Source organism: Myxocyprinus asiaticus, chromosome 8, assembly GCF_019703515.2.
Source record: "Myxocyprinus asiaticus isolate MX2 ecotype Aquarium Trade chromosome 8, UBuf_Myxa_2, whole genome shotgun sequence".
Classification (NCBI taxonomy): domain Eukaryota; kingdom Metazoa; phylum Chordata; class Actinopteri; order Cypriniformes; family Catostomidae; genus Myxocyprinus; species Myxocyprinus asiaticus.
In genome coordinates, this window is record NC_059351.1 from 55,368,144 (window position 1) to 55,393,115 (window position 24,972).

At 39.7% G+C, this 24,972-nt stretch overlaps 1 protein-coding gene across 1 annotated transcript; it reads right to left on the reverse strand.

Moving 5' to 3' along the window:
• Positions 1-45: 45 nt before the first annotated feature.
• Positions 46-23,067, reverse strand: ears2 (glutamyl-tRNA synthetase 2, mitochondrial). Its single transcript, XM_051704447.1, has 9 exons — positions 22,826-23,067; positions 11,304-11,459; positions 10,938-11,127; positions 10,227-10,699; positions 9,032-9,140; positions 7,853-8,006; positions 574-704; positions 357-492; positions 46-175 (listed from the first exon to the last, which is right to left on the reverse strand). Exons 1-9 carry the CDS (start codon positions 22,950-22,952, stop codon positions 92-94), a joined length of 1,560 nt encoding a protein of 519 aa, XP_051560407.1. The 5' UTR covers positions 22,953-23,067; the 3' UTR covers positions 46-91.
• Positions 23,068-24,972: the final 1,905 nt, after the last annotated feature.

Consider the following 24,972-nt stretch of genomic DNA (forward strand, 5'->3'; position numbering starts at 1 on the left):
ATCACTCTCACAGTCTCTATTACACATTTATAACAGCACACCAGATCAATATTAACATCAGTTTTATTCAATACACAAGTGTTTGTTTGAGTCAGTGTTCCAGAGCCGCCTGCAGACGAACACACACTTCCTGTTCACCCAAACACACAACCATCTCTGCGACACTCGGACCCTTCTGAAGAGAGAGAGAGAGACACACACACAGAGTGAGAGCGAGCAAGAGACACAAAGAGAGAGCGAGAGACACACAGAGAGTGCAAGAGAAACACACACATACAAAGAGAGAGAGCACACACACACAGTTATAAGTGCTCTGACTAGTATCAGTTCTTTCCACCTGTGTGTGTGTGTGTTACCTGTAGTCCACTCAGTGTGAGTCTCAACACTCTCATCATGTTGTTGTATTTTGTGTTCTTCAGTTTGTTGGCAATCAGTTTCAGTTCAGAGTTCAAGTGCTCAGTGCACACACGTGACCCATGACCCCGAACCAACCTGAACACATACACAAACACACACTTAAGTATACACTCATGAAACACACTGATAAACACTCTCAGTGGGTGTGTGTCTTACTGTATGACTGCTGCGATGATGTTTGCTGCTTCCGATGTCACTTCCTGTAGCTGTTTCCGGGTAACGTGTGGGCGGAGCCACAGGTAAGAATACATGGGATCCAGTAGCTCCTGAACTGAAGTGATGTGACCCTGAATCAATCAATGTGCATACAGCAAAATACATGATGTAATGGCTTTGTATTTTCACAAAATTGTGTCCTGAATTTAATTTTTTTTTAAACGTACTAATTTTTCTGTAATAAAAAAATGTTAGAACTGATTTCTATCTTTCTCCAAGTCAGTTTTACAGTTAACACGTTGCACTGCAATTTAATCACACTACACAAACACAACCAGCTCTTTATGTCTGTTCTTCCATCTGAAACAACTATAAGATTAATAAATTAACTACAACCCCAGTTCTGAAAATGTTGGGACAGAATGAAAAATGGTAATAAAAACAAAAAGGAGTGATTTGTAAATTATATTCACCCTTTGCTATATTGATGCACTACAACTAAACATTATATGATGTTTTACCTTGTAAAGTCCAAATTCATCAGTCTTCTAAATGACCCTTCTTCAGAAGCCACCACCTCCCCCATCTCCAAGAACCACTCCTGAAATGAAGGTGCTCCAGCCGACCTCCATCCTTTTAAAACTATCTGTCTGCCGATCATGATGCTGGTTAGGACCCAATTTTTTATGTGCTTATTCTCTATATTGATGACCACCCCATCGCCTAAAATACAGAGTCTGGGGCAAAATGAAATTTGAGTGCCTAATACGTCACACAAAACTCTGAACCTTCAACCAAAATTCTTGGATCTTAACACCAAAAAACATGGGTTGTGTCTCCATCTTCTGATTGGCATCGCCAGAAGGTGGGTGTGTCTTTAAGACCAAGCCTATACAAATTAGAGGGGGTCCAATAGAACCGATGTAAAATCTTGAATTGTATAAGACGCACCCTTGCGTCTCTAGATACAGACTTGACGTTTTTTAGAATCCTAGTCCACACTCTCTCCTCCAATACAAGTTTAAATCTTTCTCCCATAATCTCTTGAGAAGTTAAAGCTCCGTCCCCCAGACTCTGAATTATAACACTGATGCCTCATGACCTTTTCCAAAAGCAGTAATCACCTCTCCCAGAGTATCTGCTGCTTTAGGGGGGTGTATGCTACTCCCAAAAATAGTACAGAGCAGGTGGCGCAGCTGTAAATGCCTAAAGAACTGAGATCTGAGAATCCCAAAATGTTGAACCTTTGAACACTTTTGTCCATACCGAGTGCAAATGTGAGATAACGGGGTATAACTTCTCCGATAAGTTTTACTTGGCTTTGCAATGGTGAAATAGGGGTAAGAACTTCCTGTTCAATACAGAACCAGGGAGGGGCTCTCTCAGGTGGAAGTGACCAATGAGCCAGATGTCTGAGACCGAATGCATAATAATAAAACAAAATCTTGGGTAGGCCTAGCCCACCTTTGCCTATGTAACTTACTGAAATGTAATCTGGGATGTTTACCATTCCAAATGAAGGACTTCGCTATGCTATCAAATTGCTTGAAATAAGAGAGGGGGACATCTACATGTAGGGATTGTAGCAGGTAGTTGAATTTTGGAATACAATTCATTTTAATAACATTAATCTTCCCAATCATAGATAAACTGAATGAAGTCCACCTGTCCACATCATTTGAAAACCTTTTTATTAAAGGGTCAAAATTAACTCTAACTAAATCACACAAATTTGCTGGGAATAAAATGCCCAAATACTTAATGCCCTGTTTGAGCCACTGAAAGGCGCCCGGCTGGAAGTCCATTACTGGACAGTACGCTGTCAGCGCCAAAGCTTCAGATTTAGACAAACTGACTTTGTATCCTGAGAATTTAGAAAAGAAATGAATAATTCTGTGGAGGCAAGGTATAGATCTAGTGGGATCAGAGACGAATAATCAAATATCATCTGCGTAAAGCAGAATCTTATGCGCCATACCTCCGCCACTATCCCTGGAAAATCATCCTCCTTTCTTATCGTGGCTGCTAATGGTTCCAGGGCAAGTCAGAACTATAATGGGGAAAGAGGGCAACCCTGCCGAGTGCCCCTATGCAGAGTAAAATAATCTGAAATTAATCCATTTGTTTGTACCACCGCTACCAGGTGTCTATAAACTTAATCCATCCAATAAATGTACTCCCAAACCCGTAAATTTCCAAAATCTTAAAAAGATAATCCCATTCTACCATATCAAACGCCTTTTCGGCATCAAGTGAGATGGCAGCGAACGGAGTCTGATCAATCGCCACTGACCACATGATATTGATGAAACGCCTAATGTTATCAGAAGAACTGCGGCCCCTAATAAACCCCACCTGATCTATATGTATAAGAGATGTCATTACACAATATTTTAACGTCTAGCTGGATCAGGGAAATTGGATGGTAACTTTTACACTCGCTTGGATCTTTGCCCTTTTTAAGAATCAGACTGATCCGGGCTTGCGTCATGAATGGTGGAAGCTTTCCATTCTTTAATGATTCTGTATAAACTTCTAACAAAAGTGGAGACAGTTCTGTAGCATAAGATCTAAAAAATTCAGCGGCAAATCCGTCTGGCCTCAGAGCCTTGCCTATGGGCAAGTCATTAATTACCTCGTCAAGCTTCTCCAAGGTTATCTCAGAATCAAGAGAATTTTTTTGCTCAGATGTCAGTTTAGGAAGTTCTAATGGTTTCTAAGTTACAAAGTTTCTAATATCTTCATCAGTAGACGAAGACATGGAACTATAGAGATCAAGATAGAATTCTTTAAAAGCATTATTAATAGGGGCCTGGGTGGCTCAGTGGTAAAAGACACTGGCTACCACCCCTGGAGTTCACTAGTTTGCTAGTTCAAATCCCAGGGTGTGCTGAGTGACTCATGCCAGGTCTCCTAAGCAACCAAACTGGCCCGGTTGCTAGGGAGGGTGGAGTCACATGGGGTAACCTCCTCGTGGTCGCTATAATGTGGTTTGTTCTCGGTGGGGCACGTGGCGAGTTGAGCGTGGAAGCCACGGTGGATGGCGTGAAGCCTCCACACACGCTATGTCTCCATGGCAAAGCGCTCAACAAGCCATGTGATAAGATGCAGGGGTTGATGGTCTCAAACATGGAGGCAGCTGGGATTCGTCCTCCGCCACCCGGATTGAGGCGAATCACTACGCGACCACGAGGACTTAAAAGCACATTGGGAATTGGGTATTCCAAATTGGGTGAAAAAGGGCGAAAAAATCCCCCCCCCCAAAAAAAAAGCATTATTAATATCAGTGGCTGAGGTAAATATTTCACCACCAGCAGATTTCGCTGAGGGAATGGTAGAAAAAGACTCTCTGTTTTATATATCTAGCCAAAAGCTTCCCTGCTTTGTCCCCCGACTCAAAGTATCTGTGTCTTGCCCTGAAAAGCCAAAACTCCACTTTCTGCAACAAAATAGTATTATATCTGTACTTCAATCGGGTCAATTCTCTGAGGCCATCAGACAACATTCGGTGCTTCAGTTCTGCCTCGGCACTTTTAATATTCCCTTCCAACTCCACGAGTTCTCGTGCTTTGGATTTTTTGATGAATGAGGCATACTGTATGAACCGACCCCTAAGAACCTTTGCCTTAAGTGCCTCCCAAGCCACGCCCACAGAGGATACTGAGGACCAGTTGGTTTCCATATAAACACTGATTTCAGTCTTTAACATTTGTTGAAAATCAGGATTTTGCAAAAGGGACACATTAAAGAGGCAACTATATGATTTCTTTTTCTCTGTATATGGCAACACCTCTAAACTCACCAGGACGTGATCTGAGACTAAGATATTTCCAATTGAGCAATAAACAAAAGATGAAATGAGGGACTTAAATATGGAAAAAAAAAAATCTATTCTAGAATAAATCTTATGGACTGATGAAAAAATTTTTTATAGTCCCTACCAGATGGGTTAGGGTTAGGGTTATAATCCAAATATCTGTAAGATGGGATCCTGTGTTTTTACACATCCTGTGAAGCATCAGTGTTGCTCTAGGGGGTTTACACACTTTTGCTTCACTATGATCAAGGACCGAGTCCATCAATAGATTAAAGTCTCCTCCCAATACTATATCATGAGGGGTGCCAGCAGCTTGCAACATCCCTTCAAAATCTATAAAAAAGCCCTGATCATCAGCATTAGGTGCGTAAATATTAGCCATAATCAACCTTTGCCCTTGAATTTCTGCTAAAACAATAACGACTCTTCCCAATTTATCTTTAATCTGTTTGAGATATTTGAATTGTAGATGTTTATCAGTATAATGACTCCCCTACTCTTACGTGAGCCAGCACTAAAGAAAACTTGTCCACCCCATATCTTCCCAAATTTTTCAGCTTCCTGTGGGGAAAGATGTGTTTTTTGAAGAAACACAATATCATATTTCTTAAGTTTGAGAAATAACCTCCTTTTTATGGGGTGCCCCAACCCATTCACATTCCACGTGGAGAGAGATAATCCACTCATATTAACATTTGACATTTTGACAGAAGAAAATAGTCTGTCAAAAACAAGATTATAAAGACCACATTCCAACATTAGAGCAACAATCAAACTCCAAACTTTCCCCCCGAACCAAACAAACAGAAAAAAGAAAAACGTGCGCATTAACCCCGTGCAAGACGGTGCCAACTGGCGTCCATCCCTCTTAACTCAAACAGTCCATATTTGAGACAGAATTACACAACAAAAGATAATCTATAAAACAAACTCCAGCCAATAGGTGGAATAAACACAAAGAACGTGAACATAACTGTCCCGAAGGTGTGTTCCTCCACAAAGCAAACTCCAGCCGCTATGCGGAACCAGCACTAAAATAAATAAATAATTAAAAGCCGCTCATTTTCCTCAGACAGTCAAACGAACTGCTACATGTGTGCAACAAATGACCTAATCATTCCAATGTCCTGTAAGAAACACTCCTCAAAACAACCTCCAGCCAATAGGTGGAATAAGCACAAAGAATATGCAGATTCATCCACACAACTGTCCCGAAGGAGTGTTATTCCACAAAACAAACTCCAGCTGCTAGGCAGAACCAGCACAAAAAGAAACAAAAAAGGTGCTCATTTCCTCAAACAGTCAAGTGAATGTTCATTGAGTCAGGCCCACTTGGCTGCACCATGAGTACCACAAAATAACTTACTCCATTGACTTTATGAAGGACATCGCTTGCTGTGGGCATGTGAATATTTTACGGCCATCCTTAGCATCTATTCTCAATTTGGCCGGGAACATCAGAGCAAAAGTGCCTTTCCGTTTATGTAAGAGTTTCTTGCATTCCTTGAATCGATCACGTTTCTCTCGTTGAATTCGCAAAGTTTGGGAACAAGAAAATGTTGTGGTTCTTTCAAGAAAGCATTCCTTTACTCCTCCTCTCATGTAACACGAGATCTTTATCAGATAATTCAGAAATTTGGCCAGAATTGATTGGGGCCTGCCTCCCTCAGCGGATCGCCGAGCCAGAACCCTGTGAGCTCGCTCAATTTCCAGGTTATGGCCTGTTATGTCAAGCAGACTTGGAAAGAACCTGTCCAGGAATTTGACCATATTCTGACCATCTGCTCCCTCAATAATTTAAACAATACGGACGTTATTTCACAGACTACGATTCTCCATATCCTCCAGCTTCTACCAGACATGCTCCAAAACTGCCTTGGTCACTAGCAGATTAGCGGCTAATTCCCTCTCTGATGACTCTGATGAATGATCGATTCATTTCTCGATGTCCCCCACTCTTCAAGTTCAAGTTTATTTATAAAGCACATTTAAAAACAACAAATGTTGTAACCAAAGTGCTGTACAATATAAAAAAATAAAATAAAAACATTAATAACTGAATTAAATAGAATTTTCAAAGGGTTAAAAGAACAAACTAACAAAACATTGTAAAACATACAAATAAAACCCCCTATACTTCTCAAACAACATCATAGGCTATAGAGAAAAAAATATGTTTTCAATCTAAATTTAAATATGGCCAATGAGGAAGAAGACCTAACAACAAATGGAAGTGCATTCCACAACCTGGGGGCTGCAACTACAAATGCCCGATCACCTTTGGTTTTCAAACGGGAACTCTTGTAACCACCTCAGGGAATTTCGTCTCCATGGCAGTGATTGATTGACGTATTACAGCAACATCCTCCAAGTCAGCAACGACCTTCGTCAGCATTGCCGACAAGTTCAAAAATTCTCGCCAAATTTCCCGCACTTCATTGGCCAAATCTGCTCCCTGGTCCGCGGTCTTGTCAGGGGCGTCAGCTTGAGCACGTAAGTGTCTTTTTTTAATGTCTCCAGAGCCCGAAGATTTTGAATTCTTTGACATACTGTCTTCCTAGAACAGTTAAGGAACAGAGTGTATCGAATCTCACCGGTTTATGACAATAATAGTGTTAAAACTAGTGTTAAAAGTGCGCAGAGCTCGCCGTTCACATGTCCGAACCACTCATGGCGTCACGTGACCTCTTCGCATAATAAAGTCTTAACTTGCATCTGTGGATGCAGCGGCAAGTGGTGTTGACTAACAAAGGTTTACTAAAGTAATCCCAAGCCCATGTTCATGATATCCATTACAGATGAATGATATTTTTTAAGACAGTGACATCTGAGGGATCAGAGATCACTCACATTCAGAAGTGGTTTTCGTCTTGCCCTTTATGCACAGAGATTTTACCAGATTCTTTGAATCTTTTAACTATATTGTGCACTGTAGAGGGTGAAATGCCCAAAATCCTTCCAATTTATCTTTGGGGAACATTGTTCTCAAAGTTCTGGATTATTTGCTGAAGCATCTGTTGGCAAATTGACAAGTCTCGAATGATTCTTGCTCTTGAAGTTCTAGGCTGTTTTTGGAGGCTCCTTATATACTATTACACGATTGTCTCACCTGTTTAACCTGTATCTCCTGTTTCACATCGCCTTATTTCAACTCATCATATTGTTATTGGTCTTAAATTGTCCGTCTCAACTTTTTTGGAGCATGTTGCAATCATCTGATTTGAAATTACTGTACATTTTCAAAAACCAATAAAATTCACAAGGTAAAACATCATATATTGTGTAGTTGTGGTGTTTTCAATTTAGCTTTGTTTTTATTTGCATTTTTCATACTGTCCCAACTTTTTAAGAATTGGTGTTGTAATAAAACTGAATATAAAGGACTAAACAGTGTGAAAATGAATAACTTTCACCCCATCAAGTCATTTATTTTGAATTGTTTTAATTTGTTGTGTGTGGTACCTTCCTGAGCTGCAGGATTCTCTGCATGTACTGCGGCTGCAGAACGTCACAGTCACTCATCTGAGATCCATGTGTGTGAAGAACGAGCCGACGCAACTCATCTGCCAGTAGAACACACTGATCCTCATCATCAATCCTGTGCTGAAGGTGAACTCTCTCTCACACACACACACACACACACACACAAACAGACAGAGAGAAACACACACACACACACACACAAACAGACAGAGAGAAACACACACACACACACACACACACAAACAGACAGAGACACACAGACACACGAACAGAGACACACACACACACACACAAAGAGACACACACACACACACGAGAAACACACACACAGAGAGAGAGAGAGAGACACACACACACACACACACACACGAGAAACACACACAGAGACAGAGAGAGACACACACACACACACACACACACAGACAGAGACAGACACACACACACAGACAGAGACAGACACACACACACAGACAGAGACAGACACACACACACACACACTCAATGTCATTATCTCATGATGGTGTTTGAATTGCAGTATGCACACTACCTGTACTACACACTCAGCTGCAGCGTGCACACTACCTGTACTACACACTCAGCTGCAGCGTGCACACTACCTGTACTACACACTCAGCTGCAGCGTGCACACTACCTGTACTACACACTCAGCTGCAGCGTGCACACTACCTGTACTACACACTCAGCTGCAGCGTGCACACTACCTGTACTACACACTCAGCTGCAGCGTGCACACTACCTGTACTACTCACTCAACTGCAGCGTGCACACTACCTGTACTACACACTCAGACTTCGATCAGCGTGTCTCAAATCAACTGCAGCAATCGTTTAATTGAAGTATTGCTGCAGTGACAAAACTGTCTGTTTCTCTCAGTCTCCACGAGCGATTGCACAATGCTTTTACGCCCATTCTCCACAAGCAAACATGAAAGTGATACTGAACGTGTCCTCAACCAGGAACTTCTTCACACAGAAACTTGTCATGAATGATTTAATGAGAGCGTGTGACAAGAGGATCAAAAAACAATAAACGAACACACAATCTTCCACTGCAGTACACGTGACTGCTTACAGTGAAGTGTGTACTGCAGTATTTATTATAGAAATCGATATGTTTGTGTTTTTTATCTGCAGAAACCTGTTAAAGTCGGGTAGTTTGTCCAGATCCAGCAAAGCCGAGTGAGTCGTGATTTTTGAAATGTTGAACTCATCGATTAATTCATCCAGACGTCGACCAATACGATTACCTGAAGGAAAACACACAAATATGAGGTAAACACATGAACTGAAGAACAATCTGTGCTGAACTGAAATCTGCTGCAGCTCAAATAAAATCTGAAATAAAAGAACGCTGAGCATTTTGGGTCATCTTATTTAAACCTAACCTAAATGCTGTAAAACATTATAAATGTGGAATAGTGTTCAAATGAACCTCTTTCATCTGTCAGGACACAGTAGTAATATTTCTTTAAATGATTCATATTTATATTCCTGTTTGTCGTCAGTTAAATATACACCGATCCGCCACAACATTAAAAGCACCTGCCTAATATTGTGTAGGTCCCCCTCGTGCTGCTAGAACAGCATCAACCCGCATCTTAGAATAGCATTCTGACACACTATTCTTCTCACCACAATTGTACAGAGTGGTTATCTGAGTTACCGTAGACTTTATCAGTTCAAACTAGTCTGACCATTCTCTGTTGACCTCTCTCATCAACAAGGTGTTTCCATCCACAGAACTGCCACTCACTGGATGCCCATCTGGCACCAACAATCATCCATGTGATTATCTAATCAGCCAATCGTGTGTCAGCAATGCATAAAATCATGCAGATATGGGTCAGGAGCTTCAGTTAATATTCACATCAACCATCAGAATGGGGAAAAAATGTGATCTCAGTGATTTGGAGCATGGCATGATTGATGGTTTACATTGGTTTTTTTTTATTTATTATTATTATTTGGAAATTATTTTTTATTTTATTTTGTTTTGAAATTGTTTTGGACTGTTTTGGTTTGGGAACAGCACAATTTTCTCTTGTAAACAATGACGCGCTTCCTGACTTCTCCTCCACGTGACGCGTGACCTTACCAAGTGTCACTTTAGCTCATTTTGACAAGCTAGCACGTTAGCGCTCTACTTCAGTGGCATTACTGATGGTCTCTCATATCTCACACACACACACCAGTCACAACTCATATCGCAGTGCGTATCACAATAGTGACGAGAGCCTCGTCGTGATAAGTTCATGTGTGATCTTTCGCACAATTTTAAAACACCATTCCGCTGTATTGACAGATGAGCTGAAAGTGTCACATGACACACTCACTGTTGAATCCTGATCCGGCGTGTGTGATCATGTCGAGCAGCGCCTCGGGCAGCGTGCCGTGTTCTCTGAAGCGCTGGATGAAGATGTCGCCCTGGCGCTTGGACAGTTTGCTGCCATCGCGGTTGAGCAGCAGCGGCAGGTGAGCGTAAGTGGGCGGAGTCCAGCGCAGCGCACGATACAGCTGCAGGTGTTTGCAGGTGGAGACGAGCCATTCGCAGCCACGCAGCACATGACTGATGCACATGAGATGGTCATCCACCACGCTCGCCAGGTGATATGTGGGAAATCCGTCACTCTTCAGGATGACCGGGTCGCCCTCCACTGATGCCACGTCATGTCTGTTCCAGCCGAAGATCAGATCCTTGAACGGCTCGGTGCCGGCTGACAGTTTAAACCGAACAGCACGCGCAACTCCTCGGGACAATTTCTCCTGCACTTGCTCTGGGTGCAGTTGACGACACCTGTTATCATACCTGACAGATAGAGAGACACCGTCACATGTGTGTTTACACTATGTTCATGTATGTTTACACATGCGAGGTTTATGTTCATCAGTTTGTGTTCTCTGGGATCAAACCCTTGACCTTGCGGTTGCTAACACCGGCTCTAATACTTGACAGAACGCTGTGGAGATGATGGAGAACAGTAGTGTGTGTGTGTGTGTGTGTGTGTGTGTGTGTGTGTGTGTGTGTGTGTGTGTGTGTGTTTTACCGCGGCACGTGTCCACTCCTCTGGGCCTCTTTCTTCAGCAGCTCTAATCTCTGATTGGTGCAGAAGCAGTAGTAGGCGTGTCCAGACTGCAGCAGTGATGATGTCACTTGTGCGTACAGCTGAAGTCTCTCAGACTGAACGTACGGACCGTAAGCGCCTCCTCTGCGTCTGCTTTCATCCGGCGGGATTCCTGACACAAAAACACCTGCTTCATATCAACAATCCCTCATGAAAATGACTCTTCAGATATTCATATGAGAACAACTATATCTGCTGGTGAATGAATGCAGCTGCTGTCTTTACATCAAAATAATGAACAAATAATTCAGTGTATCTGTTATTTAATTCACTCCAACACACACACACCTGCCCATTCCAGCATGTCTTCGATGGCATCAGCTGCTGCGGGCACTAATCTCGTCTGGTCAGTGTCTTCTAAACGCAGAATAAACGTGCCACCGCACTGCTTGGCGAACAGATAGTTATACAGAGCTGTACGGAGACCGCCAAGATGCAGAAACCCTAAACATCATTAAATCAGAGAATTTCAGCAGTTTAATAAACCCTATCAACATCATGAGACGAGAATTAAACCGGTTTAATAAACAGGAGAATAAACATCTCACTAGGCAAGTTTATATATGGCACATTTCAAACAGTGGAAACACAAAACTGCTTTACATAGAGATAATAAAGAGAGATAAATACAATTAAATCAATCATCAAAAAGTAATCAAATCAATTAAAATATACGTATAATATATATATATATATATATTTAGAAATTATTAAAATTAATAAAAAAGGAAAAGAATACAGAAATAAAACGATGCAGTTCAATCAGTGAATTAATGCACAGTTAAACAGATGTGTTTTCAGTCTGGATTTAAATGTGGCTACTGTTGGGGCACACCTGACCTTTTCTGGTGCCAGCTGCATGTGGCATAATAGCTAAACGCCAACTCACCTTGTTTTGAGTGAACCCTCATTATGTCTAACTGACTTGATCCTAATGATCTGAGAGGTCTGTTAGGTTTATATTCAACAAGCATAGCTGAAATGTATTTAGGTCCTATGCTATTGACTGATATATAAACTAGTATTAGTACCTTAAAGTCAATTCTAAATGTAACTCGAAGCCAGTGTAAAGACCTGAGGACTGGAGTAATATGCTCAGATTTTTTGGTTCGGGTGAGAATCCTGGCAGCAGCATTCTGAATAAGCTGCATGTGTCTAATGGTCTTTTTGGGAAGGCCGGTTAGGAGTCCATTGCAGTAGTCTACCCTACTGGTGATGAATGCATGAACAAGTTTCTCTAAAACTTGACTGGATACAAAACATTTTTAGATGATAGTAGGCTGATTTAGTTATTGCTTTGATGTGACTACTGAAACTAAGGTCTGACTCCAAAATGACACCAATATTCCTTATTTCAGTGGTTCTCATTCTCAATTTTTTGTCCCAAGGCACACCTTTATAATATGAAATTTCCTAGGCACACCATTTTAAAACTTACAAAATACAATGATGCATACATCCTCATATATGTGAAATAAATTGTTTTAAACCCTATATGCTGCCTCTGAAACACAAATCAAAAATTAAAAATGACCTTGAAACCATGTTTTATCAAAACAAAAACAGATTTTATTGTTAATTAGATAATCAACTAATTTAAATGCTTTTAAATGATGAATTGATGCTCTGGGAACAATAAAGCATGTTTCATAAAGTTTCATTAAAAGCACTAAGCTAAGGCCAACATGGCAACTTACACACACATACGCACACGCACGCGCGCACAGGCACACGCGCACACACGCACAGACTACACACGCACAGACTACACACGCACACAGGCGCAGACACGCGCACATGGACACGCACAGACACGCACAGACACACGCACACAGACACGCACACAGACACGCACAGACACACGCACACATAGACACGCACAGACACACGCACACATAGACACGCACAGACACGCACAGACACACACACGCATAGACACGCACAGACACACACACACACATAGACACACACACACACATAGACAGACACACACACACACGCACAGACACACACACACATACGCACAGACACACACACACACACACACACACATAGCACACGCACACGACAGACACACACACACACACATAGACAGACACACACACACACACAGACACACACACACACACGCACATAGACACACACACACACACACACATAGACAGACACACACACACACACATAGACAGACACACACACACACACATAGACAGACACACACACACACACATAGACAGACACACACACATACACATAGACAGACATTCCAAAGCTCTACTCATTTTAACTCAATCATGATGAAACAAAATATAAGAAAACATGTCCTCAGTCTTTCAGGATTTGGTTAGTGGCTGGTATGAGCATGTCTCTGAGAACAGAATTTGTTAATACGTGCCACACGCATGTCCTCCTCCACCGACAAGCATTCTCTTCTTTTGTTTTTTATGTATGTTATTTATGAAAAAGCCAGCTCGCACAAGTAGGTTGTTAGGAACGGTAACAGAATGGCAATGGCACGGTCTGAAAGATTCGGGTATTGCAGCACTACCCTCAACAACATGTCAATGGGCAAACTCGGCAAAGTAAATTTTAAGTGTGTGATCTTCCTTCAGTTCCACAAATTCCTCTTGTTGTCTCAATAACAGTTTCTGTGCAGATGCGGAAGAGAATGAATGGAATAGTGCGTGTACCTAATCGTGGTCTCCACATTTGCAGAAGGGAAGTAGGTGAGGAACCTCTCTTCCAGCGTGTCCAGGTGTTTGCATATGATATTGCGCAATCCCATTCTACCCGCAGTGTGCGCCGATGTTAAGGGGAAAATTTCAATGGACCCAACAACCATCCACTCTCTCTAGAGGGCCAGTTTTGACGAAAGCCTTTCAGTTTATCTGTTGCAGTCAGAATGGTCTCATTTTTCACCTGCATTTTAATGTTCAGCTCATTCAGGTGGCTGAATATATCAGCGAGATATGCCATCTTTGCCCACCATGAGTGCTTTGTTGTCAGGTGGTGCTTTTTTTTTTTTATGTAAATTTTTTTTGCAATGAAATGTAAACATATATATGTATATATATATATATATATATATATATATATATATATATATATATATATATATATATATTAAATCAACATTTAAACCCCACAACCCCCCCCCCCCCCACACAAAAAAAACAACCCTGTGGTCAATATACATACATACATATACAAACATAAATACATATACATATATATACACATACATACATACACACACATAATAATCATACAAACTATAATACACTACTCTCTCCACACCCCACCCGAGAGCCCTCCAAAAACTCCAAATACCTGCCCCATTTCCGAACAAACTTATCCAAGCCACCCTGTCTTCTAGATGACACTTCCTCATAAGCTGCCACCCTCCCCACCTGGCATCTCCAGCGGGTGGGTGTGTCTTTAAGACCAAGCCTATACAGTCTAGAGGGGGTCCAATAAAATCTATGCAAAATTTTGAATTGTATAAGACGCACCCTTGCATCATTAGATGCAGACTTAATGTTTTTAAGAATATTAGCCCACACTCCTTCCTCCAATGCCAAGTTGAAATCTTTCTCCCATAATCTCTTGATAGAAGTTAAGGCTCCATCCCCCAGACTCTGAATTAGCAGGGAGTAGTACACTGATGCCTCATGACCTTTTCCAAAAGCAGTAATCACCTCTCCCAAAGCATCTGCCTCCTTAAGGGGGGGTGTGCTACTCCCCAAAATAGTACAAAGCAGGTGGCGCAGCTGTAAATACCTATAAAACTGAGGTCTGGGGATCCCAAAATGTTGGACCAAGTTTTCAAACGATCTCAACACTCCACTTTCATATAGGTCACCGAGTGTAGCAACCCCCCTCACAATCCACTTCGGCCAGCAGAAAGGAGACTTGCCAATACACAGTCTTGGGTTCAGCCATATGCTCGAGGCAACATTTAAATAAGTGTCTAATTTAAACAATCTGGACACTTTTGTCCATACCGAGTGTAAATGCGAAATAACGGGGTGTAACTTAACTTTTCCGATTAGTTTGATAGAAAGGCTTTGTAATGGCGAAACGGGCAAGAACTGCCTGTTCAATACAAAACCAGGGAGGGGCTCTCTCAGGTGGAAGTGACCAATAATCCAAATGTCTGAGACTGAATGCATAATAATAAAACAAAATCTTGGGTAGACCTAGCCTATCTTTGTCAATTGGCCTATGCAGCATACTGAAATTATGGAATACAATTAATTTTAATAACATTAACCTTCCCAATCATAGATAAATCTAATGAAGCCCACCTGCCCACATCGTCGAAAACCTTTTTATTAAAGGGTCAAAATTAACTAAATCAGACAAATTTGCTGGGAATAAAATCCCCAAATACTTAATGCCCTGTTTGTGCCACTGGAAGGCGCCCGGCTGGAAAGCCGTTACTGGGCAGTACGCTGTCAGAGCCAAAGCTTCAGATTTACACCAATTGACTTTGTATCCTGAGAACTTGGAAAAGGAATTAATAATTCTGTGGAGGTAAGGCATAGATCTAGTGGGGTCAGAGACGAATAATAAAATATCATCTGCGTAAAGCAGAAGCTTATGCGCCACACCTCCCGCCATCACCCCTGGAAAATCATCCTCCTTTCTTATTGCAGCTGCTAATGGTTCCAGGGCAAGACAGAACAATAATGGGGAAAGAGGGCAACCCTAGGTGGTGCTTTAACTTACTGGGTACCATTGAATTGTTTGCCAGCTTCTCTCAACAAATGAGCAGAGCTTGAAGTGGAAGAAAAAAAGTGCAAGTACTCTCCTTGTTATAATAATCATTAGAAACGGTGAACAAACTGATTTGATGATGTTCAGGATTGAGAACGATGTAGAACCAAACACTGTCAGGATTTATGCATAGGTAAGTTCAATGACAATTCACATAATCTTTTTACCACCACTACAGAAAAGAATGGAGAATACATTTTCCTGTGTATTTTCTTTGAAGCTTTGGTTTTCATCACCGATTTATCTTTTGTGGAAAATGGTTGTGCATATGAGCTGACATCACTTCTGTAACAGCTTTTTTTTTTTTTTTTAAGTCCGTAGTTTTGACTGCACCTGGCAGCCAAATAATTTGCATAAATACATTTGAGTGAATAAGACGCGACAAAATGTGCTCACCCAAAAGTTGCTGGTTCATGTTTTGGAGAAGAGTGAAACTGAACTATAGCCAAACAAGCTTAAACGCAACTGGACCACGGATCACTTGACGAGCACTGATGCTGTTGCACGTGTTGAGTGTTGTCAAACTCACCGATGAGTTTTGCACAGAGAGCGTTTGGATGTTTACCGCAATTTTATCAAAACCATTTGGAAGGTCAGATAAAAGTGATTGGCTGGCCTCAACGAATCACTGACTTACATTAAATAAAGACATTACATCGTACCGGGAGACTCTGAGAAGTGGTGGTACGCAAGAAAACTGCCGGTACTCTGTAGAGTAAATTATACAAGTGCAGGTACCGCCCCACTTCATGCACTGGTAATTAGACATTCTGGTAGTGGAGAAGTGTCACCCGTCCACCTAAAGCCCAAGGCGATGTAACTGTAATGGTACTTTCTGTTGATTATTTTTTATATTTTTTATTTTGGTTCACTCTCAAGTGGTGTTGTGCGGAGTTAAGCGGTGCGGAGGTAAGCGGTGCGGAGGCAAGCATGAGAGCATCTTTTTGCAACTCAGCAGACAACGGTGAGGTGGTGGACTGTGTCTGTTGAGTGTTGATTTCACGCTATATTGTTACCTAGTTGGTGAGATGCAATGCTGGAAAATAAATAAACAACATCCATCTTTTACTCTGTGCCAACGAGCTTATAGCCAACTAGCTAACCACATAGCTACTTTCATACCTTGCAGCTGAGTGGCGGCTAATGAGTAAACATGAATTCACCAAACTGTTTTGTTCAGGATTCACAGTTTGGTACCCCCTTCAACTGAACAATTCCAGTCGTTGTATATATAAAATGTAATATTTAGAAGTCTGGTTTTCCACCGTTGAAAGTTTCCCCTGAACTTGTATAGCAGAATACGGTGTAACACCGCTGCAGCTGTTTTTCTCGTCTCGGCAGGTGTAAATGCTTCTTGTTTTACAACCTGCCAATAATTGACTGGTAGTATTAAAATAGTCAGCATTTGACTGATACTAAACAGTACTACTGATGTTTATTTAGCCATTTATTTTATTTCTTATTTATTCTTTAAGTGGTCAGCATTTGACTGATACTAAACATACAGTACTGATTTTTATTAAGCTATTTATTTTATTTTTATTTATTTGTTATTTAAATGGTCAGCAACTGACTGATACTGAAAATACAGTACTGATGTTTATTTAGCTATTTATTGTATTTGTATTTATTCTTTATTTTCTCAGTGTTCATTTCTAGAATTTGTTGACAATGTATAATAATAATGTCAAATATTCTTTGATAAAAATATATGTTTAAGAAAGCAGCCTTCTGAGTACCTCTGCATAGTCATATCGGTGCATAATCCAAGTAGAAAAGGTCTGTTTTCATTCCAGCTCAGAAACTATCTATATCAGCCACCATATCAGTTATCTGTGAATTTTCCCCCTCTAAAATTGGTATCGGTCTCAAAAATCCCATATTGGTCAGGCTCTACTCTCGAGTGAAGTTGAAGAGGATGCTTCAGGGTCGTTTCTTTTTCCTGCCGTTTAACATAGGTACCTATCCATGGGTTAAGGTTAGGTTAACCTAACTAACCCTATCCATGGTGCTGGACTTATTAACAAAGCCTAGTTAGCTTCAGGCCTGGTTCTACAGGGGTGCTTGAGGGTGCTAAGCACCATCAAACGAACCTTAGAGCTCCCTCAATTAAGAGACCAGGGCAAATTACTGCCCGCGGGTCGATTTATCATGAATGTTTTTTATTAGATCTTTCATTTATCTGGATTTGGGACCTATCGCGCATCCACAAGCATTTAATATGCTCAGGGTTGCCAGATGCAACACCCCAATCAGAGATTTATAGTTGCACAAATAGGAAATAATTCACCTTATGTCATACTTAATTTATGCAATCTGGCAACCATGCGTGCGAGCGCGTGCGCTTTCTCCTCTTCTAAAAAAAAAAAAACCTTAAAGTGCTCAATAGTGCAATATTATGCTCAAAGAAAAATGTGATGCAGCCACTCTGTGTCTATTCGTGAGGCTGCGTGTGCTGTTTAGTGCCAAGTCTGCGAGCAAACCTTTTCAGTGATGAACTTCAGTAAAATCCCAATAGGTCTTCACATCATTCCCACACAGAGGGGACACGCGAGCAAAACCAAGTGAGAGAGGAATATGTTTGTTCTTTGTGTTATTTGTAAAATGCTGAAGTCCCTCACACCTGTATGTGAATGTTACTCTGGCAGTAATCATTTATCAATGTCATGCAGCCTGTTTTATTCAGCTGTGTGCTGAATGGGATGCCAAACATTGACGAAACTCACATCATGACCCGTAAGTGTGTAAACAGGTTGATAATGTTCTGAGAGTAAAACAAATGTGGCCAACATTAAAATAAACCTTTAGAATCTATAACTTCCAAATATTTAATTTTACTATTAAACCAGACTCCTGATATAGAGTGTTAAATTGAATACTAAATTACCACTGCATTGAAGTATGGTCAAATAAACAATGAATAATTATAATGTCTTAATTCAGTTTTACGAACACATGATAGAGAAGTAGCAGCAAAACTTTAAGCAATCGCAGAATGGTCCCATCAGTATACACTTCAGAAAATTGTACAAATCCGTATGTCCTAATCTGCAGGAGCAGCATTTTGTTGTCATTTTCAGCAAAAGATCATGTGAAAAAAACGAAGCAATAAATGTTTTGTACATAAAAAAACAGTTATTTACATTGTTTTAGTAGCATTTAAAAATGATTTAATATATTTAAAAAATGTGTAATTACTATTTTCAGAAGCACCCTCAGTGATTCTGATCTGGAACCGGGCCTGGTTAGCTTACTCACTAGCTGCTAACACCATTTACTTGAATAGAAAGGTTAGGGTTAGGGGACTGAATAACAGCTTAAGTGTTGGAAATGCACAGATCTCTTCCTTAATTTTATTTCTTCCAATAATAAAAGAAGAGAAAGAACAAAAAAAAGAAAAACAACGAAAAAAACAAAACAAGGGCCAAACAATATCCAAAAAACAAAAAAACAAACAAACAAGGGCTCTCTACTCAAGTCGAGGAATTACTAAATTTAACCCAGTTAAGGTTAGAGGGGCTAGATGGAGCTTATAAAATCCTCTTCAAGAGACTACTATAAATTAGGGTAAAATGATTAGGTTTAGAGTTAAGGGTAGGGAAAATAGATACAAACCTATTTTTTTTTTTTTTAATGAACAGTTATGTTAAAAATTAGGAGCAGCACAATTTCCTCAACAACCCCCTATTAGGTTAAGGACAAAGGCAAAGGGAGTCAAATCAAAAACAGCCCAAATTACAAGAGGCCCTTCAGAGAAGATCTATATTTCCAGTCAAGGCAAGAAGTCTGATGCGTCAGGAAACCATATAGAAAAATAAGTGCTAATCATGTGCTCCAAATTCAAACACATAGAAGTGAAAAACACACTATATAATTAAGTAATAATAAAACCACTCCATAAAATAGGAAAAAACTAAATGAAAACAGCTTAGTAAGTGAATAAATAGAATACATAAATATAGAATAAATAATATTTCATAAGTTAATAATCCTCTTAAAGCATCAGAGTTCCAACCTTTTCATTTCTTTATCCTCACCAGCACCAAGGAAGCAGATAAGTAGGTAAATACCATAATTATTTTTAAAATAATCTATTTTTCTTTTTCAGGCAGATACCATACATTATGAAGTTGGGAATTTATTCTCCTCAATCTTGATCCTTCCACTCTGCGGTGAGTATAGTGAACTGGAAAATCAAATATCCTCAATACATGTATTATTTTTTACAGGAATTGTCTTGAACCGCTCACAAAAGGGTACTACACCAGTTAACTCTATTATGGTTTTTAAACGTGCCTAATTTAGTTTTAAAGGTCTCATAAAACAGATTTACATGCATCCAAGGTCAAAAAACACTTTCATTTGCTCATAATTTAAATTGCAGCATTATCTTTTTTTCCCAGTGTCAAAAACGACTCGTTCAATGATCCGTTCTTAAGGATTCATTCTAAACTCCTTTCAGAGAGCATACTCTGCTCTGATTGGTCAGATGTCCCAGTCTGCTGTGATTGGTCTACCGCTTACAGCGCGTGTCAGAAAGGAAACGCCCACTACCATATCCGAGTTTCAGCTCCATCTGAAAAAATGTCTGTTTTACTTTACCAATTTGAGTCCGATAGTGATACATCTGAAGATAACCCAAACCACCATCACAAGCACGACAAGAACAGGACGTTTCTCTGTGGTAAGTTTATATGTAGTTTGACAATAACGTGAGTTAGCCGGTTAGCAGAGGCTAACGCTGTTCTTTCTTTTGGGAGTCAATAACTCCATTTGTCGTGCACTTTGATTTTTGAAACTTTGCAGACTTTTTTTACATCCACAAACAGCTATATAACACACTACATGAAAGGTAATGTTTGAAAAACCAGAATAGGTGCTCTTTAAACCTAAAGGGTCTCTTGTTTTCAAGCCATTAATCCATTTTTTCTGTTCTCGGTGTCCTAGACCACTCCACGTTCTCTTCCAAGCCCAAAATATGGCAATCCTGTACAGTATGCATTTTTAAATGACTTATCACCTTTTCTTATGTGATATACATGTTGTTTAAGTCTAGAGTTCAAAGAATTCTTAGTTTCTCCAATGTAAAGTTTATGACACATTTTACACTCAATAACATACATAAAATTAACTGTATTCAAACCAATCTGCTGCATTACTGGTTTACCCAATCCTGAAAGGATATTCCTAATACATTTCCTTGGAGACCAGTATTGGTCATATGATTTATCTTCTTAAGATTGGAGTGAACTAAAACATATTTTAGATATGCCGAAATCACTCTTCTCATTCTCCACCTGTTGGAAGTTGGATTTAAATTAACTATTGAGCATCTCTGAAAAGGTAGCGACTAAGGGTATAATTGTTGGATTGTTATTCTCATTATGATTCTGCTCGCTATTCAAAAACATTTGTCTAAACTCTGTTTTAATTGCTCTTAGGAAGCGTTTCGAGTAGCCTCTAGGGGCCTGAAAGAGCACACGAGATGCCTCTTCCACGTCCTCTAAAAAGGTACAAATCCTATAGAATCGAATTAGCTGTGATTTAATCAAACCCTTAAATGTATACCTCGGGTGAAAACTCTTCTTATGTAAATCTGTCTCTTTAAAAAAAAACTTTGGTTGCTAGGCCCTTCATGCCATTCTCCACCTGTGTGAAGAAAACACGCATGTCCAGAAACTCCAAAGTATGCTGCTGTACATTATGTGTAATTTTAATTGCTGGGTGATGTGTGTTTAGAATCTCTACAAAATGATGGAATTCAGTCATGGGATGTACCCAGATGCCAAAAATATCATCAAGATATCTCAGTAGTAAGTACTGACATTTTAAGAAGGCTGTTTCCTCCCAAAAACTCATGTGGAGATTCGCATAAGCCCTACCGTAAATCTGAAGGTAGTGTTTATCATTAAAAATAAAGTTGTTTCTCGTAAGACTGAGCCTCAGTAACTGAAGGATAGCCTCATCAAGACGACTCGTGATTTTTATTTAGGACAAGTGCGACCGCCTCTAAGCCTAGTTTTATATCTATATTTGTATATAAAGAATTAATATCTATAGAAAATAGAAATGCAGCTTCCGTAACCGTTAATACTCTAAGTTTACTAATAAAATCATAAGTGTCTTTGACATAAGTCTCATGTTTTTGTGATCACGGATTAATAAAGTAATATTCAGCTACACACAATCGCTAACTATAGGCCGACCACAGAAAGGGACTGTCCATTTCTCAGGACATTTATGGATCTTGGGAAGCAAATAAAACTGGCTAGGCTTCGGTCAATCTGGACCACAAAGGTAAGAGAGTTTTTTGGTGATATGTTTAGAATGATACACACCTGTTAATATTTCACATCTGAAAGTGGTAAAGGTACATAATGCTGTGGATTATTTAAATATTTGCCTCAAGTATTGGAATTTATCTAATATAACAATTTGTGATCCTTTGTCTGCTGGTTTAATAACTATATCTGAATTATTACTAAGGGATTTCAAAGCCTGTAGTTATGGTTTAGAAAGACTAGATTTAGTCGGATTTCTGTTTTTTGATCTTTTATAATTAGTGTCTGTATTGTCTCTGACACTTAATGAAGATTTGGATCCCAAGAAGGATTAGTAAAAAGAGAGGATAATCTGTTTCGTATTTGAAATAATGTAATATTTTTAATCGTCTGTAATGTGCATTTGTTGGAATAAACGTCAAACCTCTTTTTCAAACTGGTTCGGTACAAATGAGGAAGAAATATTGGTAATGTTTGATTGATGGGAGGTGGGGCAAATTCTCTGATCTAACCACACTTGCAATATGTTTAAACCGGATCATGAGGCACAAAACACCAATTTACTCAAACCTAACCCTGAAGTAATCTCGGTTTATAAATCCTCCAACTGAAGCAAACGCGTCTCTCAACGGTAGCATTTTATTCTCATTTAATTAACAGTTCATTTGATACCAACATTAAATAAATTGTATTTTTTAACCAGTCAACAGTCTTATATTTAATTGTAATTGTGTGTAATGACTTGTGTACCTGTTGGACTGGGGGCGAATCTGACGCGCGGCTCCAGCTCTAGCGTGCATGCGCTTCTGCTCGCGACGCGTCTCATCCAGCGCGTTCTCCTCAAAACACACACGAACATTTTCACGCGATCACACATATTCACACAACGCGTGTTTGATTTCAGAAACGGCTGATTTATAATGAAAGGACACAGACACTCACTGCACTCGCTGACACCATCACGCGCCACAAACTTCCTGCTCAAAAAGATTTCAAAATAAAAGTATCTTACTTCTGAAGCTGCGTTGGCTGCTGTACAAATAAACTTTATATCGTTCACACACGTTTCTCTTCACATTACACGATGTCCAGAAATGTTTCTCATCATTAATGGTTCATGTTGTCATTAATAACTGTTTCATTTCTCTTCCGGCACAGGGCGCGCGGCGGCTCATTACAATTTAACCACAATTTTGTCTCACTGGAGGAATTTGTTCACTAAAATGTATAATAATTTAAAGTACACTTATTAACTTTTTGTTGGTGTCATCTTGCAATTACAGTGACGCCTAGTGAGTTTTAAGTTACAGATGTCATTGTACAAATTCACTATTCACAATCAGCCATGATTAATTTAATCCAAGAGCGAAAGTGTCCAATAACTAGAGGGTTACTGATATTAAGCTAGTATTCAGATGGTCATGTGATTCTAAATGGCAGCCCCCATGAGGGTGCCCCTACCCCATGTAGAATAAAACAGCTTTTATAAGGTTAATGATATGACTCGAGTCCTCATCTCATGTGAGTGCTCATGATTTTATACATACATTTCAAAATTACAATTCATTTATTTAGGAGTAAAACTTTTTTAATGAGGTAAAAATGACCGAGTGCACCTTTAAATGTGTTAAATGTAAAATTGGAACCTGACATATAAATGGAAATGTGGCCTAACCCATCAATCTTTATACAATGATCACAAATATCTTATTTGCTAATCACATTCAACAGTGATTGGATCATCGTGCACAGCGCTGAGAAAAGTAACAGGTTGCATGTGACTGCCCAAATGCTATTTACTGTATTTACACTCCAGTAATGACAGTAAGTTTGCAAGACATCTTATGAATCAATCTGTGAAACTCGTCTGTTGAACCTGCAGGTCATTGTTACTCAGGTCCAGCTCTCTCAGGACAGAGTTTGATGATTGTAGAACTAAAGACAAACTTTCATAGCACTCACAAGTGAATCTACAACCTGCCAAACTAAACAGAAGAGACATGGATAAAGTAATTAACATCTGTCATAACATATGATCTGATTTAACATGTCCCGATTCACTAAAGGAATTATGCTGATCAGTCAACAGCACAAATGTGTCCCTCAAAATCTGTGCTGAATGCAATTAAAATGTGCAATTTTGATCTTACGGGTTGGTTCTGAGTGCTGTATAGGGGAAGATGATCTGGACTGTACAGCATCACTCAACTACTGTGATCCAGACTCCTGAATCTTCTCTTTAACATGATAAAAGTATGCTCGACTTCATCACACATCTGGATAAATACAGGTTAAAACACTCTTTAACATCAATAGATGAATTACTGCTGATCAATAGAAAAAATAAAAAAAAGAGTTGCTTTACATGGACAGTGACAGCGTGATCTATGAGCCCAGTTTACATAGAAAAGAGGCATGTTTGTGGAGAACAAAATGAAAATGATCTGATTTCAGTATTCAAGACGTGGTGCTATTTCAGTGCTGATTGCATCTGCTCACATCAGATTATTATTATAACACCCTAAAGTGGCAAAACTGTTCAGTGAATTTGCCCCTGTTTGTGTCAAAACAAGAAAATGAGCTGCATCTGATCTCTCAAGAATGATCGCTCCCTCAAATGATTGTCTAATGAAAAAAACAGTGATTCAGTGTGGATTGAAATTGTTACTTAAATGACTTGTGGACATTTCTAATCATAATGCTAATGAGCAAATACTTTATAGACTATCAAAACTGTAAAAGATCATGTTAAATTATGTGCATAACCTTATTAATATTCATGAGCCATGCCTTCACCATTTTGTCACAACCAGCACCTCCGTGACCTGTAATTACACAAACTAGGTTAGATGGAGGATGGTTATATAAACAGCTGCTGACGTCACATCAACACACTC

Excerpts from the sequence above, each read along its gene's own strand:
- ears2 (XM_051704447.1), bottom strand. The coding sequence starts at position 22,952 with ATGTGTGATCGCGTGAAAATGTTCGTGTGTGTTTTGAGGAGAACGCGC. Across the intron at positions 11,128-11,303 it reads AGACATGCTGGAATGGGCAG|GAATCCCGCCGGATGAAAGC; the intron begins GTGTGTGTGTGT and ends TTTTTGTGTCAG. Across the intron at positions 9,141-10,226 it reads CGCCGGATCAGGATTCAACA|GTAATCGTATTGGTCGACGT; the intron begins GTGAGTGTGTCA and ends GTTTTCCTTCAG.